The sequence below is a fragment of the Panicum hallii genome, chromosome 9 (assembly GCF_002211085.1).
Source record: "Panicum hallii strain FIL2 chromosome 9, PHallii_v3.1, whole genome shotgun sequence".
NCBI classification, from domain to species: domain Eukaryota; kingdom Viridiplantae; phylum Streptophyta; class Magnoliopsida; order Poales; family Poaceae; genus Panicum; species Panicum hallii.
In genome coordinates this window covers 64,948,833-64,963,085 of record NC_038050.1, presented here as the reverse complement: position 1 = coordinate 64,963,085, position 14,253 = coordinate 64,948,833, and the positions used below count along the sequence as shown (strand labels likewise).

The window sequence follows — 14,253 nt, the reverse complement described above, 5'->3', positions numbered from 1 at the left end:
CCGTGCGGGACTCGGGCACCCGCGGCGAACCGCGCGATGCCGTCCGCGAGCCGGACGCGGGTGAAACTACGCTATCGGTGGCCCTTCTTCTGGTGCGTTCTCCGTGAAAGGGAGAGCCTTCTTCGCCGATCCGCCTCTGATCTCGGTGTCAGCGTCTGCTTGGCTGGCTGATGAGGATATAGCTGGGGCCTAAACCGAGAGTTAGGCTCGCGGGCGGCCCTTCATCCGTCGCGACAGCTGTCGGTTCGCCTTTATTGCTGCACAGCCCATGCCTAGTGATTCATGAGTCGATAGAAAACCCTGGCGCCGAGCCAATCTCTTGTGATGATTTACCGGCAGACATGGCCTTTGGTATATCCATCTTTCTTTGGCCCAAGGGGGGAGAACACGGTAATGGCATCTACAGAGTATCACTAAAATATAACCTTCAAACTTTTCATTGTTAGGAGCAGAATTACCAGATACCTAAATATGATGCCAGCACCAATTTGAAATGACAAAGGTATTTTGCAGTTCTTTTTTAACAAATGGTACAGGCATCCTGCTTCTCCAGTTAAGAGGTTTGCAAGTAGGTTTCTACCGTCAGCCGAGTCACTATGGAAATCCAATTCAAGATTGTCTTTTGGCACTAGTTTGTTTGTTTAATGGAAAGGGAAAGTGCATCTGGTAGGTTCTAAGGACACACCCAAGATGACGGATCATTGTTTCCCTTAATTTCTCGATTGAGCGAGAACTCAACAAACAGCTCCAATTTTTTTCTGAAATGCATGCAATGCCATGTACATTCCAGAGAGTATTTACAATCCGTGGTGGGGGTCACTTATTGGTGTAGTATAAGTACGCTAAGCTAAAATAAGATAGTGGTCTGGTTGGGTTCTGCAGATTGTTCCAGATCAGCTGACAAGCAATTTGTCACCCAGCTCGTTGTGGTAGACATGGATGAGACCCCACGCTATCGATAGTGTGCAGCTTCTTTTCAGTTTCTTCCTGTAGACTGTAGTTGACAGAAAACCGGGTTCGTGCAGTTGCCAGCTCCCCGATCACTGATCTGCACACTAGATATAGTGGATTACTTGTTTACAAATTCAGCTGTACGTACAAGTCCTCTGTGTTACGCCTGCACAAAGTCGTCTATAGGTCGAAGATTCGTGCAGCAAAGCATCTGGCCTGATTTGGTGGGATACGCTGTCATTGTGCTGGTCATCCATGGAAAGTGCAGTACTAGCTAGGTGACACTCAGAGGATATCAGACTATATATAATGCTATATCCAGAGTAATCATATTCAAGCCAAGATGAAGGACCTTGTGCAGATTTTTGGACTGAAGCTGATGCATTCAGGATTATTCAGAGCTCCGAAGTTTTGTTCGCAGGCCTGAGAACTGCAAACAAAACCATTTGTAGAATTGCACAAGTACTATTTCTTTTGCTCACTGCCCGAGGCCAAATCCTGCTGCTGGACGCATGGCTGGCTCAAAAAGTACTCCATGATACATGGTATGATACTAGCAGTTGACAAGATCAAGCTGTTTGTGTGTGGCCTTCTGAGCCATACAAATTGGCGTGTGAAAGTTTCAGAAAAGTTTCGAAAGGGCGTTGTGCTGCCAAGGAGATTGACTGTGCCTCCTCCAGGCTCCATCCTTATAATGCAACCTATCAGAGGATTGCACCATCTTATTTCCCGGGTATTTTGTTTTTAGAGTTAACCCAGGTATTTTGTTTCAGGACTAGCTGTATCATCTGGTCAAGGTTGCAGTTACACCATTTTTGTATAAAGCATTCAGACCCTTGCTGGAAACAATGATATACGTATTGCTGAACCTTCTGGACAAGACAGAAATCTGAAAGGACCAAAGTGGCGGCCTGAACAGAATCAATCGCCATATTGCACAGCACATCTTTGTTTTATCGAAAGTCTGGGGAATCTATTCTTCTTCTTCTTTGCATCTCGACCGTTCGGAATCGCAGAAGGGCTCCGCCGCCGCTTCCATGTCGCCGCACCCATCAACCCGGGCGCAGCTTCCAGGTGCGCACCGACTGAAGCCTGCGGCTCGGAAGTCCATGGCCGCTTCCTCCTCCTCTCTCTCATTCATCACAATGGGCGCGGCGGTTTCGGGCGGAAGAACGAGTGCCCTGGCCGGCGGCCGGCGGGGCATGGAGCCGTGGAGGCAGGCCGTCGGGCCACCAGACGGCGAGGCGGCTTCGAATTGTGATGTTCAGAGATTCTGATTCAGACTGAACTGAACAACATATGCGGATTTCTGGATCGGATTCGATGCGTTCAGGACATCTTTCAGAAGTTAAATTTGTTTGTTTTCGAAGTTTACAGACCTATTGAAGGCGAGCCAAAGGAAGGGATTTTCACAAATTCCTGCTTAGATCGGCCTCGTCATCCAAGATTCCAATCGTTCAATCAGATAAGGAAAGGCATGTAAAGGATATCAAAATTGTCGCTTCCTCCCTGAAGGAATTTTTCACAATTATGAAGGAGCATCAGACTGATGAAATAACTAGCGGACTAAAACAAACAGCTTTCTTGTCCCAGCTAGGATGCATTCTGAATCTGAAGAATCATTTAAGCATTCGATACATTGGTTTGAAAGGCAAACCATTGAATGCCCTGAGTGTATGTGTATATATACAGCACTGTCGGTGGATGGATACGTACAAGCGTACACCAGATTTCCACACACGTCTAATCTTTCCCGTCCCGTGCCAGACTTCTGCTACCTTTCTTCAGGCGCCGATGCCATCAGGTCTACCAGAACCGGAATCAAATGGTCTGTCACCTGAAACTAGCAGCCTAGCGCTATGTGCAGCTCCCCACCACCGCGATCTCGTCTTTGAGCGTCTTCCTCTTGCCCTCGTGCTTGCTCCCGGCCTTCCCAGGCTTTTTCAGCGTCTGCAGTGCAGCATCACACCAGCGAATTCGCGTATCACAAGTTATTCAGTCAGAATCCGGTAGCATTAGGTTTGTTGGAGACAAACACTGAGACAAAGGGAGAAAGGGGTAGGAGACACTGACCTTCTTCAGCAGCATATCCGTCTGCCGCTCCATCTCCCGTATCTGCTCCACGGTCATGCCGTACCACTCGTCGATCCACGCGAAGCACAGCCGGTGGCACGCCAAAACCAGCGCCCTCTCCCCCTGCATGGACGAGCACGCTGCATTATTAGCTCTGGACTTCTGAACCCAGAAGAAGTAAAAAGGCTCTGAACTTGTGCACATTCAGAGCGTACCGCAATGATGCAGTCTTCGAGCCGTTCGCCCAAGCCCCAGATTGGAGCATCCATGATCACCAGTTTGTATGCGGTCATGACTGGACGACATGAATCCTGCAGCGAACATCATGCGTAATGTGATTCCTGATTTGTCTCTTGATGATGGCAGCACTAGGCTGCTGAACATACTAGTTGAGGAAAAGTCTGTATGACTGCATACCATCCATCCCTTCAGAAGAGGGCCTCGCTCTGTTCTTTGCGACTTGAAGGCTGTCAGGTCGACATTTGGAGCACTGATCACCTTGCTCCAGTAATCTCGGGATATAGATGCGATGTCGATGATCTCAACTTCTCTTGCAGCTAATTGCTCACTGTTCAGATTATGCACCTGATGTACAGTAGTACTCTCTTATTAGTATTCTGATATTCTTACTACTAAAATGTCCTGATGATTTCAGCATACTAACGTTTTCGGAACAACCATTGTCGGGTCTGTTCACAGTGTCGATGGTCAATGAGCATTTGCTGAAAAGTGGGCACTGGCGACAGATGATGCAGACAACCAAGTTAGTACTGAAGTATTCAGCTATCAATGTAGTGTCAATGTTTGCGAAGCACTTCTGAATACCTTGATCACTAGTGAGCGTCAGAGTTGATGGAGTTCACAGCATACATCAAAGCACAGCAGAACAAGTTTAGCGTACATTCTCATGCACTGAACATTACATTGCAGACTCTGCTTTAAATTGACCATTGCTAACCTGTTCTGCTCTTTGGAAACGCACACCAAGAGTCCTCATGCACCGTGAGAGCAGTGGCAGGAGCAAAGCCCTTCATCCAGGATGGAATTTTGCTGCACATAGTTTTAGTTGTAATTGTTGAACAGGCCAAAATTATGATCCTAGTTTTTTTTTCCAGATATCTGTCTATTCAGTTATGCCTGCCAAGGAAGGCAGTCTTACAATGTTCATAGAAACTTAGTACATAAAATAAGTAATTCATAAATCTTTAAATAAAGCCTTAACAATCATGTTTCTGAAAAAAAAAACATTGCTAACCCTGACATACTTGTGAAGGTCACCAAGTATACTTAGAGTAACAAGTAGAAGTAGATGATAAAATTAAAATAAATACAAACCTCTGCAGATGATAGACTTTTGAGGTGAGTTGGCCCTTGCCAAGCTTCTCATCCTCAAATGGGACCTGCTGCAGTACCTCTACACCCTCCTTGCTGTTTGTGTTTTGCTGCTCCATCTTCATGATGGTGTAACTGAGGCCTATTTCGTACTGTAACACAAGAATCAAGCTTGGTCAGTTCATAATTCATCGCAGGAATGCCGAAGCTTCATTTTTCTGCTTCTTTTGTCATCATACCTCTTCCATGGACATAGGCATGACGATCCGACTTTGCACAAGATTGAAGTCAAGGTGTGCCCAAATTCATACAGAAAACACAAACTTTTTTTTTGAAACGATACAGAAAACACAAAAATGGGCAGAAAACATTGTCAACATAAGAATTTAGGGAGGATACAATTCCTTGATCTGAACCATGGCAGAAATAATATCAAGATGAGCCAGTTCGATGGCTTCCTGAACTGCTGGTGAGAGGGAGGGTGAGGAAGAGCTTTTGTCTGTTTTTCGCGTTCTTATGTTCTTTGATGGTTGAAGAAGGCAGTGGACATAGCCAAGGAGCAATTTTCAATCCTTATAAACTTCTTACGTAAATACCCTCTTAAAGATGTGAAATCCCATTCTCCCTGCATTGAACAATATGCACACAAGTTCAGACTTCAGAACAGGCAAAACGGGTTTACATATCCTTGTGGTGCTAAACTGAAGTTCCAGGAGGACAGACTTGCAAAGAACCCTAGAAATGGGCAGGTCTACATCGAAACGAGCTGTGAGGTGGGAAGCTTACGAACGTCACTGATTGCCTTTATGTAACGTATCTTGCAGCTGATGGAAAAGGGAAGATGCCGGCATCCGCCCGGCCGCCCAGACGATGGTGCCCACCCCTTTCCGTTCCTGCGCCAGGGGAAAAACACTTGGCCAGGAAAAATTTATGCCTTGAAAACGCACAGTTCTATCACCCAATGATGGATCGTGGCGGTTGATTGCCTGATCTAGTGGTCGAAGTTCTTTGCAACAAGGCCTGTCAAATCACCTAACAGGCTTCCAACTCTTGGCTTCTGAAATAGGAAAAAAGTAATCTTGAACGCTGACCTGTTGATATCGGATAGTGTCTCTAGTATTTTTTTTATGCCTACAGAAAAGTTTCGGCTTGATCCAATTACATTTACATGTTCCTTAGAAATGCATCCAACATGAATTTCTCCAAGGAGAGTTTCGTATGCAAATCCTGCCTGAAATTTAAAGCTCTAGGAGCAAGGTATATCTGATCGCATGAGCTCCAGAGCTGATGTTTTACTGAACAGAATTGTTCTGTATTATGCCCGGGAAGCTTCCTGATCAAACAATCATGGTGCAACAAGATAATGAAAGAACTTTTGATTTCTTGCAAGTCCGAATAAGTGGACTTGGTCGGCAACAGGTAGCACCGACACTAAGCACAGACTAAATATTTAAATGTTAGGTGCATAAGCACAAACAAAATAGCCTGCAGAACTAATGATGCCGTCCAAATGTTTGCCCCTCCTAAATCGTCCGTTTTTTTAATTTAGTAAGAACAAAGTTTCAGTCCGACAAAGCCTGCTGTGCAATTTCAGCCACGTGCAGCAAGATTCTGAAGTTTAAAAGACCCTCTGGAGTCTGGAATTGATATGCAATTGGGGAGAGAATGCCTATCCGGTTTCAGAGAAGATGCTGCCGGACACCATTTGTTCCTAACAAGGTGCCATGGACGGAAGATTCTAGCGGATATTCCATAGTATACCAGTGGATGGCCCTTGTACCATTTTGCGTACTTTTTCCTCCATCACGTAATCGTGCCTTGGGGATAACTTACTGGCTTTCTTCCTTCCTCCCATTTTTAAATACATGCATTTATTTTACGGTTTCCCCCCTTTTTCTCCTTTTGTTTTCCTTATCACGCTCTTCAGTTTAAACTTTTACTTACAATTATTATGATACGTTAGGAGCCTTTTCTTTTCTACTTTTTTTTTATTTTTTTAGATCAAAGACCATTGGCCCTGATTTTTATTTTTCTCTTTTCTTTTTTATAGGAGGTCTCCGAAGAGATTTTTTGTTCTTTTCTACTGTTAGTCTGTTACCGTCAGCTCGTCAAGCGACCGCACTCCAAACAACGAAAGAGATCGAGAAGATCGGCCTCGGGCTTTTGGCGGGGTGGGCTGGAAGGTGCCCAAAGGAGATCTACGGCCCACGGGCCCACATACGCTATTAGGCACTGAGCCCATGAATAAATAACACGCACACGGTCGACGACTTGAATATCTTCTGAGCTCATTTAATGCACAGTGACACCTGCGTGTACAGATTTGGCACATGGTGAAACGAAAAGCTACCAGTTCTCTCGCTTTCGATAAATCACATACAGGTTTGGAAATCACAGAGCACCAGGGTGTGAATACACACTGGCACACACGACTTCTTCCCTCCCGACGAAAGAACGCTGCAAAAATACAAGGGATACCGTTCCATCACCACCACACCATCACGGCTCCAAGTTTCCAGCAGATCGATCGGGAGCAGCTCGTCTGGACATTTTAGCTAGGCTCCCTTGGGACATTGTGCAAGTCGATCCAAAGGACTTGCTTGGATCCATGCGCCGCGATTCCACGGTGGTAGCAGCACGCTGGAAAACCTACTAGCTCCTCTCCGTCCTAGTAGGTTGCAGTAACCCTAACGAAGATTACAGGCTAGCAGTAGCTTCTAGGAAGGCCATGATTAAAGAAAGACAGCAGGGTTGATTGCAGACTGATGCTGTTCAGCGATTCGCTGGAACAGGTACTTCGCCGTCGGCGATGACCGCGCGTCAGACCACGCCTCGTCTAGCCAGCTCACATGATGGTTGGCATGCGAGAGACTTGATTGTTGGAAACCGTAAATAAGACGGCCGGCCGGCCGGCCTGCCTTCTTCCCTGTCAATCCAAACTGTCCAAGTACGGTTTGGAGATAGAGTTAGGCGGCCTTCTTTTGGTATCGTCTGTGACTGATGGCGAGTGACTGACCCATGGGGTCATGCGTAGCTCCAGGCTCCAGCCCCTGCTGCACTGCTGCGCGTGTGCTCCGCGTCCTGCTTCTGCACACCTGTCTGGACTCTGGAGGCGATGCGCGCGAGGCATGTTCCACGCAAAGAAACACGCGGGATTGTCCACGAGAAAATCTAGCTATCACAGAGCAGCTCGTGTTGGTATCCATGCATGCTAAATGACGCTGGCTGATGCGCCATGCGTCTTACTGTGTTAGCGTGTATCACTAGCTATAGTTTGTGCTTAGCTAGCTTGTTCTTTTTCTATCTTCAGATTAATTGCCAACTCTGTTTTTGATTTGCAAGCTAAGACGTGTGATTATGCAGGGTTGCGCATCAGTAGTAGACGTAGTCGAGTGCGTAACTGCATGGAGCTGCTGGCTCGCATATCCGCACATGACCGTTCGTTCCAGGTCCATTCAGCCGGCGATTGCCTAAAATCAGTTCGTCTAGCAACAGCTCAAAGTTCGCGGCGAGCCGGCGACCTGCTGCTAGTAACAAACGCAGCTATCTTGCTAGCTGGCAAAGTCAGCTCATGCGTAACTTCGTTCATCGTCTCATGGGAGTATTTCCGTAAACCCTAATCGGCCGTAACACATACAGAACTTCTTTTTTGGACAACACCATCGGCCGTTACTGCATGGACTCAATATCAAACTAATCGTATTGACGAAGTAATACTGTAATAGTTGTACAGCCATAATTACGGCCGGCTACAGCGTCTTGCCGCAGCCAGCAAGCAACCAGAAACGTTACTGTTCCTGCACGGTTGCAGCTACTAGCACGTATGGTGCTATGTGTTGTCCAAGTACTTGTGTCTGTATGTGTACCACTGGTGCTACTAGCTAAGATCAGCTGCTGATCAGGTCCAGAGCTGGGCTTCGTGATCCGGCCACGTCGCCGAGTCCATGTCCGAGTCGTAAAACGCCTGGTACGCCGCCGCGCCGAAGTCGCTGCAGCCGCCGCCGCCGCCGCCGCCGCCGCCGTCCATCAGCGGCGGCGACGGGGGCTGGTGCTGCTGCTGGTGGTGGTTGCTGTCCCGGCGGTTCGCCATCTCGATGCAGACGAGAGCGAGCAGGTTGGCGTGCTGCGCCTGCGCGTTGAGCAGGTCCGCCTGCGCCCGCGCCAGCTGCACCTTGAGCTCGTTGGCCTGCTTCTGCAGCCGGCACACCGCCCCCGCGCACCCGTACACGGGGTCCCGCAGCCGCGCCTCCGCCTCGTACACCATGCTGCTCACCGCGTCCGCGCGCGAGCTCTCCGGCAGGTCCTGCATACAGTGACGCACGCGTCAGCACACATTGGCGTGCGCGCGCGCCGGCCGTAGAGAGTATTACGTGTGTCGCGACGCGTTACCTGGAGGAGCTTGATGATGTTGCTGGCACCAAAGACGCGGTGCGCGGTGGTGAACTTGGCCGGCTCGGTCGGCGGGAAGTAGGGAGCCAGCACGCAGCCGTCGGCGCAGCGGCGGCGGAGGATCTTGCACGCCGCGCACGGGCTCAGCACCAGGGTCGGCGGCGCGTTGCCCACCACCTGCATGGCGGGGGGAGGCGGCGGCGGCGAGCACGACGACACCCGCGACGGCGGCGACACGGAACGGCAGCTACTATACTGCTGCTGCGTCGTCGTCGTCGTCGTCGTCGTGCCCGTGCCCGTGCTCCCGCTGCCGTAGTCCATGATCAAGCAGTGGCAGCTAGTGTTAGCTAGCTAGGGTACGTGGTGGAATAATATGATCTGCTGCTGGTGGTAAATCAGAGGTGGTACTATATATATAGAGGGATCGAACGGGACGTGCCCAGCTAGATTTTCCCCTCTTTCCTTCGAGAGAGGCCTTTTCTTCGTGGAATATAGCACAAATCGATAGATGCAGACATGCAGCAGTACACAATGCTGACGATCAGGTCAACATCAATTCAGTTGCGGTTTTACTAGTAGCAAACATCCGTGCTGTGCTTGGCCAAGTTCGGCAGGTGTTGAAGTCTAGGAAAAAGGACGGATGGTTAGAGTAGCAGCATTTCCTTTAGTTAATCTCGCCACCGCGCATGTCACTCGATCATGCCTTCGTGCGTAGAGAACTGCCAGTACTACTAGTCAGATCAAAATGCATTTCTTTTCGTACGTGTATGCTAGTTTACAAAACCGAGAACGTACGAGTGATTTCGAAATGTTTTTGTCTCTTGTATGAATCTTCCAATGCCGTATTTCCAGACGAGGTGACCCTCAAGCCGAGCCCGTAGAAACGCATGTCCAAAACCAAGACCTTATTGTTGTTGCTGGATGTCGCGTGGCGGCCTGGAACGAACGCACATAGGCGGCAAGAATTGCCAAAGAAAAAAAGATCATTCATGATTCATCTAAACATGATGTCTAGTCGTCATCGTCTCACAAGTCATGCAAAACATGAGCATGCTCCAGCAGCCATCTGTTTGGATGTCGTCCATAAACAAGTATAGAGACTGCTGGTAGTATGCAAGTCAGAAAGTGTGGCCATGGAAATAAAGCGCAGCATGACCTGCACGTTAGGTAATAGTAATGGAGTACACCCCCACAGGCGTGCCAGGACTGTGTTCTTGGGTGTATCCATACCGTCCTTGCGTGTATGCAACCGCAATGCTGGTGTTTTCCAGGCCGGGAAGGTCGCTCAAAAGCTTTCACCGGCCCATTTAGTACTAAGTACCGGTCATCCTGGACTACTCTGAAAAATACATAGCGGTGGTTCCCAATTTTATTAGAATGATATACTACATAACGATGTGCTTGTAATTGTATAGCTGATGACCACCACAATTGGAGCTCACTATCATCAAGAGATGATGAGCTAGCTCATCCCTAGTTCCTGCATGATTTTGTGCGATCATGCATGTGAGCCTCCAGCTTTGTTGGAGTCTTGGAGTTGGGAGACATCAGAAATAACCAAACCCTTGCTGCCGATCTATAGATAGCATGATACTCCTCTTTACCTCATCACACGTCAAAGGTCTACTTCGAGAGCCGGACTTTTCCCACTAGCGTCCGGCGATGCAGTTGACCGACGCGGACTTGGCCGCGCGCTAGATTGCAAATTACCTGACGCGCCGGTCACCGGCTCACAGCGTGTAGTAGGGGCACTCGTTCGGCACGGGACAGCGACTATTCGGCGTCCGTTTTCCGGTCTCTTCCAAAACCCCATATCAAATCGTTCTGAACATTCAGCAGCGCATGAGCTCGCCCTCGCCATAGATTTGGAAAAAAAAAAGGGAAAAGCATCAGGGAGAATAGGCCGTTCGTTTCAAAGGCTGCGCGCAGGCGCCACCACGCACGCCGCATGGCCAGCGAGGGCGGCATGCGGTTAGGCAAGCAGCATCAGAGCTAGCTGGTCAACATTTCTTCAAGCTTTTGAAGGGGTCGTTGCTCCGATCCTCATCAGCTTGTCGGCGTTTCCCGCTCTCAACATTTCTTCTTGGACATGTTAAAAAAGTAAGTATTAGGAAAAGATTATCTAGAGCGAGTATGATAGATCTTCCAGACAAAATGAGGCTGAGGTGTTTTCACAATTGGGAATTTTTCATCAATATTTTTTCCACCCAGTTGAACTGGATGGCCTGCTTCGAGGAGCTTAGCACTGATGATGACGAGAACAAGGAAAGGGAAACGCTACCAATATTCAAAACAACTCCTTGTTGTATGTGGACTTACGGTCGCCTTAGGCTCCCCTTGTCCAACTCGCGTCAAGTGATGAAAAAAATCTATGGCAAGGGCGCACATGGTCTCTACAAGTCAGCTCTAAACTACTAATGGCAACAAGGAATACTAAGAAATTTAATCTTCAGAGGCGTTCCAGCTCTAATGATATGCTCGCGTTTTTTATAGTGCGATCTCAGTTGTCTGTCATGTGGAAACTCCGACAGAGATGGCCTAATCTACAGCTGCCGTTGTTGGTTAGGTCTAGACCGAGTCCCCAGTCCACGTCATGCGTTGTGCTCTCCAATTTTGGAATAACATTCCACATCGGACATCGCGACCGATCGGTTCGTCATCAACCAACTCGCACAATCATAGTGCCGTGGACACGAGCATGTCCGGAACGATTCAGCAAACACGCGCTGCCCACCAGGTCTAAAGGTGTGAGGTCAGGATCCTGTCATGTGGCCCTCGTGCAGGCTTTGCGATGCCCATCGATCCTAAAGCTGGTTGATTCATCAGATAACTTTTCACCGCGGAGTAATAAACATCTATGCATGCGTCCTTTCACTTTGATTAGAATATAAAGACCTGATTAAAAAAACTCGGCTTCTTTTTTTTGCGAGGAAAAAATAACTCGGCTTCTTTGGCTGCCGTTTCTTCGCATGGCTCATCTTCTCATGAAGCTGGCAAGGTGCGCATGTTTGGAGGGCCAAATCACAGAGATCAAACGCGGCAGTACTACCTGCTTCCACTTTTCATGGCCACATTTCCCCCTATTGTTCTGAACTTCTGATACTGAAGATTATCCGAGCGCGACAGCAAGAGGCTTGCGCACCCCAGAAAGTGGCGGCGTTGGTGGAGCAAGCAACGCACGAGACATCTGAACCTGGGACTAGGAGCTTTCCTGTTTCGACAGCTGAGTGGAGCCCTGAAGAGTGCACAACTGGGAGGCCATAGTTCCATGGTGTGTACAACCGGAAGACTTCTGCCTTTTTTTTTTCCGGCCTGCATTTCTGTCAACCACCAACTGGTTGTCGTCCCGTCAAGACGTTTCTGGATAATCGACGCTTCCTTGTGCTGTACCAATGGAACTCTTGCGAGATAAGGCTGGATGGAATCCACTCTGCAAGAGCTGAAGGTCTGAAGATTGTGAAGGTGACTGGCCACTAATGTGCTTTTACGAAGAAGATGCCACATGGTACCTTTGCTACAATGCGGATATTGACGCAGAAGTCAAAGTCAGAACTGAACAACCAGCAGGAAAAAGTGCAAGCTGTAAATCTTGCGTGGGGCGCACAAGGGTCGTGTAGGAACAAGATTCATATCGTTGGTTGGTTAGGATACCTCAGCTGCATACATTGCTGTTTAGAGATAAACGGACTCGAACCGCTGACATCCGCCACAGGTAAACCACCACCGCCTCTCAGGCCTCCCGACACAGTGCCATCGTGTGAAAGGATTTGAAGATTTCAAATTGGGTGGCATCTTTTCTTCTTCTCAGAGTCAAAAGGGAACATGAGCCAATGTATGGATAGGCTTGGTCATGAGATTTTAGTGGCCCGGAGCGAACCTTTATTTGGGGCCCTTAATACAAATATTCATATCAAACACTTTTTAATACTAGTTCGATCATCAATGCATATTTTCTAGACAACATAATGGTGCTAAACGCGTAAAAGATGGTTATAGAAAACTAGCGCAAAATCGAAAGGTACTAGATGAGCTCAAGGAGAAAATTTTACTGATTGTCACAAAAAACTCGCAGCTATTCTGTTCCTGACCAATGTATAATAAATGGATGATTAATAGTGGCCAGCTGCAACAAACATGTAATCTATTGGTCTGTGATCATCATTCATATTATAAATCATGCTAATTGTTACGTGCATGTATGCTGTAGCCTAGCTATTCTATCGTACCTGATCCTCGATGGCTCGATCTTGACAACTGTGGACAGCCAGTTGCGTTGCGCAAACCGGGCCGTGGGATTACGTGGACTAGGCTGCACCAGCCGGGAGGGTGCTGGTTGCTGAACTGCAGATATTGGCGAGACTGCAGGGGGCGCGAGGGGACTGAGGAACAAGGAGGTGAGGAGCTGCGTCTGCATCATGCGCGATCTCCGACGATATTTTGTTGGGCTGGATGGACTGGACTGATTAGTGATATGAGCAAACGTGACTGTGTATGGAGATACCTAGTATACATGTAGTTGAGGAGAGCCCCTTGGATTCTGAGGCCCGGGGCGGCCGCACTGCTCGACCCCCCTCAGGGCCGGGCCTGTGTATGGAGATCCGAGGCCCATATGGTTCTTCCAAAAAAAAAATGGGAGTACATGTGTGCGGTCCAGCTTTATACGTGGCCCGGGCCATATCCCAGAAGTAAACAACTAAGCCGGCTCGTCAAAAGGAAATGGCCCATTCCAGAAGCAATTGAAAACCTCGCCTTTCTTCTGTACCTCGTACTGAAGTACTGAACCCTCCTCACTTTCAACGGGAAATACTTCACAGTTCACAGGCTACGAATTTCCCTACTCGATGTGACGATGTGTATGCCAGTTCGTTAGCCTCCACCAACTGCCTCTGATCGATACCATGCAACCAAAACCAAATATTTTTAGCACTTAAACCCACACGCCCAGGCCACCTATTTCTTCCTCTTTTCTTCAGAATTTTATCTTCACATGCAAGTTGAATATAATTCCCTTCCACCACACTACTACTCTTGCTGTTGCATGAGATCAATGGAGCACCTTGTTTAATCAAACTTTTGGTGAAAGAAAAGGAAAGAAGTTTACAATGTAAAGCACACTCCTTTTTTATTTTCTACAAAAGCTAGTAAACGAGCCCCCCATTTGTTGGAACATCATTTGTAATTCCAAGTTGATAAACAGGACACATCCTTTTTTTCCCACGAAAGCTCTGCGAGTTTTCAGAATAGACGAGGTGAAAATGATAACAAAATCAGCAGCCAGATTCCGGGCCAAGCCCAATCACTTACCAATTCGTCAATCTATAAAATTCCCAGCAGCTCCGTAACGCCCAGTAGGTGAAACGTAACCGAGCCGAGTGAGGTGAGCTCGCGCGCGGCGGCACCTAACCCCCGGTACTACGACACGGCCGGCACGGCGTCACCCCCGAAACAAACCCGCCCGCGAATCGACGGCCCAACGGCGGCGCTAACCGGACAACGATGGCGGCCACG

The 14,253-nt window shown here is 48.3% G+C and overlaps 2 protein-coding genes across 2 annotated transcripts; both read right to left on the bottom strand.

The window, feature by feature from the left end:
• Positions 1-2,518: 2,518 nt before the first annotated feature.
• LOC112875528 (phosphatidylinositol transfer protein 2-like) lies at positions 2,519-4,980 on the bottom strand. The gene is made up of 10 exons (XM_025939406.1): positions 4,756-4,980; positions 4,596-4,626; positions 4,360-4,508; positions 3,983-4,074; positions 3,850-3,857; positions 3,689-3,760; positions 3,442-3,609; positions 3,240-3,335; positions 3,025-3,147; positions 2,519-2,901 (listed from the first exon to the last, which is right to left on the bottom strand). Exons 1-10 carry the CDS (start codon positions 4,773-4,775, stop codon positions 2,809-2,811), a joined length of 852 nt encoding a protein of 283 aa, XP_025795191.1. The 5' UTR covers positions 4,776-4,980; the 3' UTR covers positions 2,519-2,808.
• Positions 4,981-8,033: 3,053 nt separating this feature from the next.
• LOC112876746 (LOB domain-containing protein 1-like) lies at positions 8,034-9,113 on the bottom strand. Its single transcript, XM_025940919.1, has 2 exons — positions 8,746-9,113; positions 8,034-8,659 (listed from the first exon to the last, which is right to left on the bottom strand). Exons 1-2 carry the CDS (start codon positions 9,064-9,066, stop codon positions 8,255-8,257), a joined length of 726 nt encoding a protein of 241 aa, XP_025796704.1. The 5' UTR covers positions 9,067-9,113; the 3' UTR covers positions 8,034-8,254.
• Positions 9,114-14,253: the final 5,140 nt, after the last annotated feature.

Coding starts and splice junctions, on each gene's coding strand:
- LOC112875528 (XM_025939406.1), bottom strand. CDS start 4,775: ATGGTTCAGATCAAGGAATT. Junction 4,509..4,595: donor TGCCTATGTCCATGGAAGAG/GTATGATGACAA, acceptor CTTGTGTTACAG/TACGAAATAGGCCTCAGTTA. Junction 3,610..3,688: donor ACAATGGTTGTTCCGAAAAC/GTTAGTATGCTG, acceptor ACTGTACATCAG/GTGCATAATCTGAACAGTGA.
- LOC112876746 (XM_025940919.1), bottom strand. CDS start 9,066: ATGGACTACGGCAGCGGGAGCACGGGCACGGGCACGACGACGACGACG. Junction 8,660..8,745: donor ACATCATCAAGCTCCTCCAG/GTAACGCGTCGC, acceptor CACTGTATGCAG/GACCTGCCGGAGAGCTCGCG.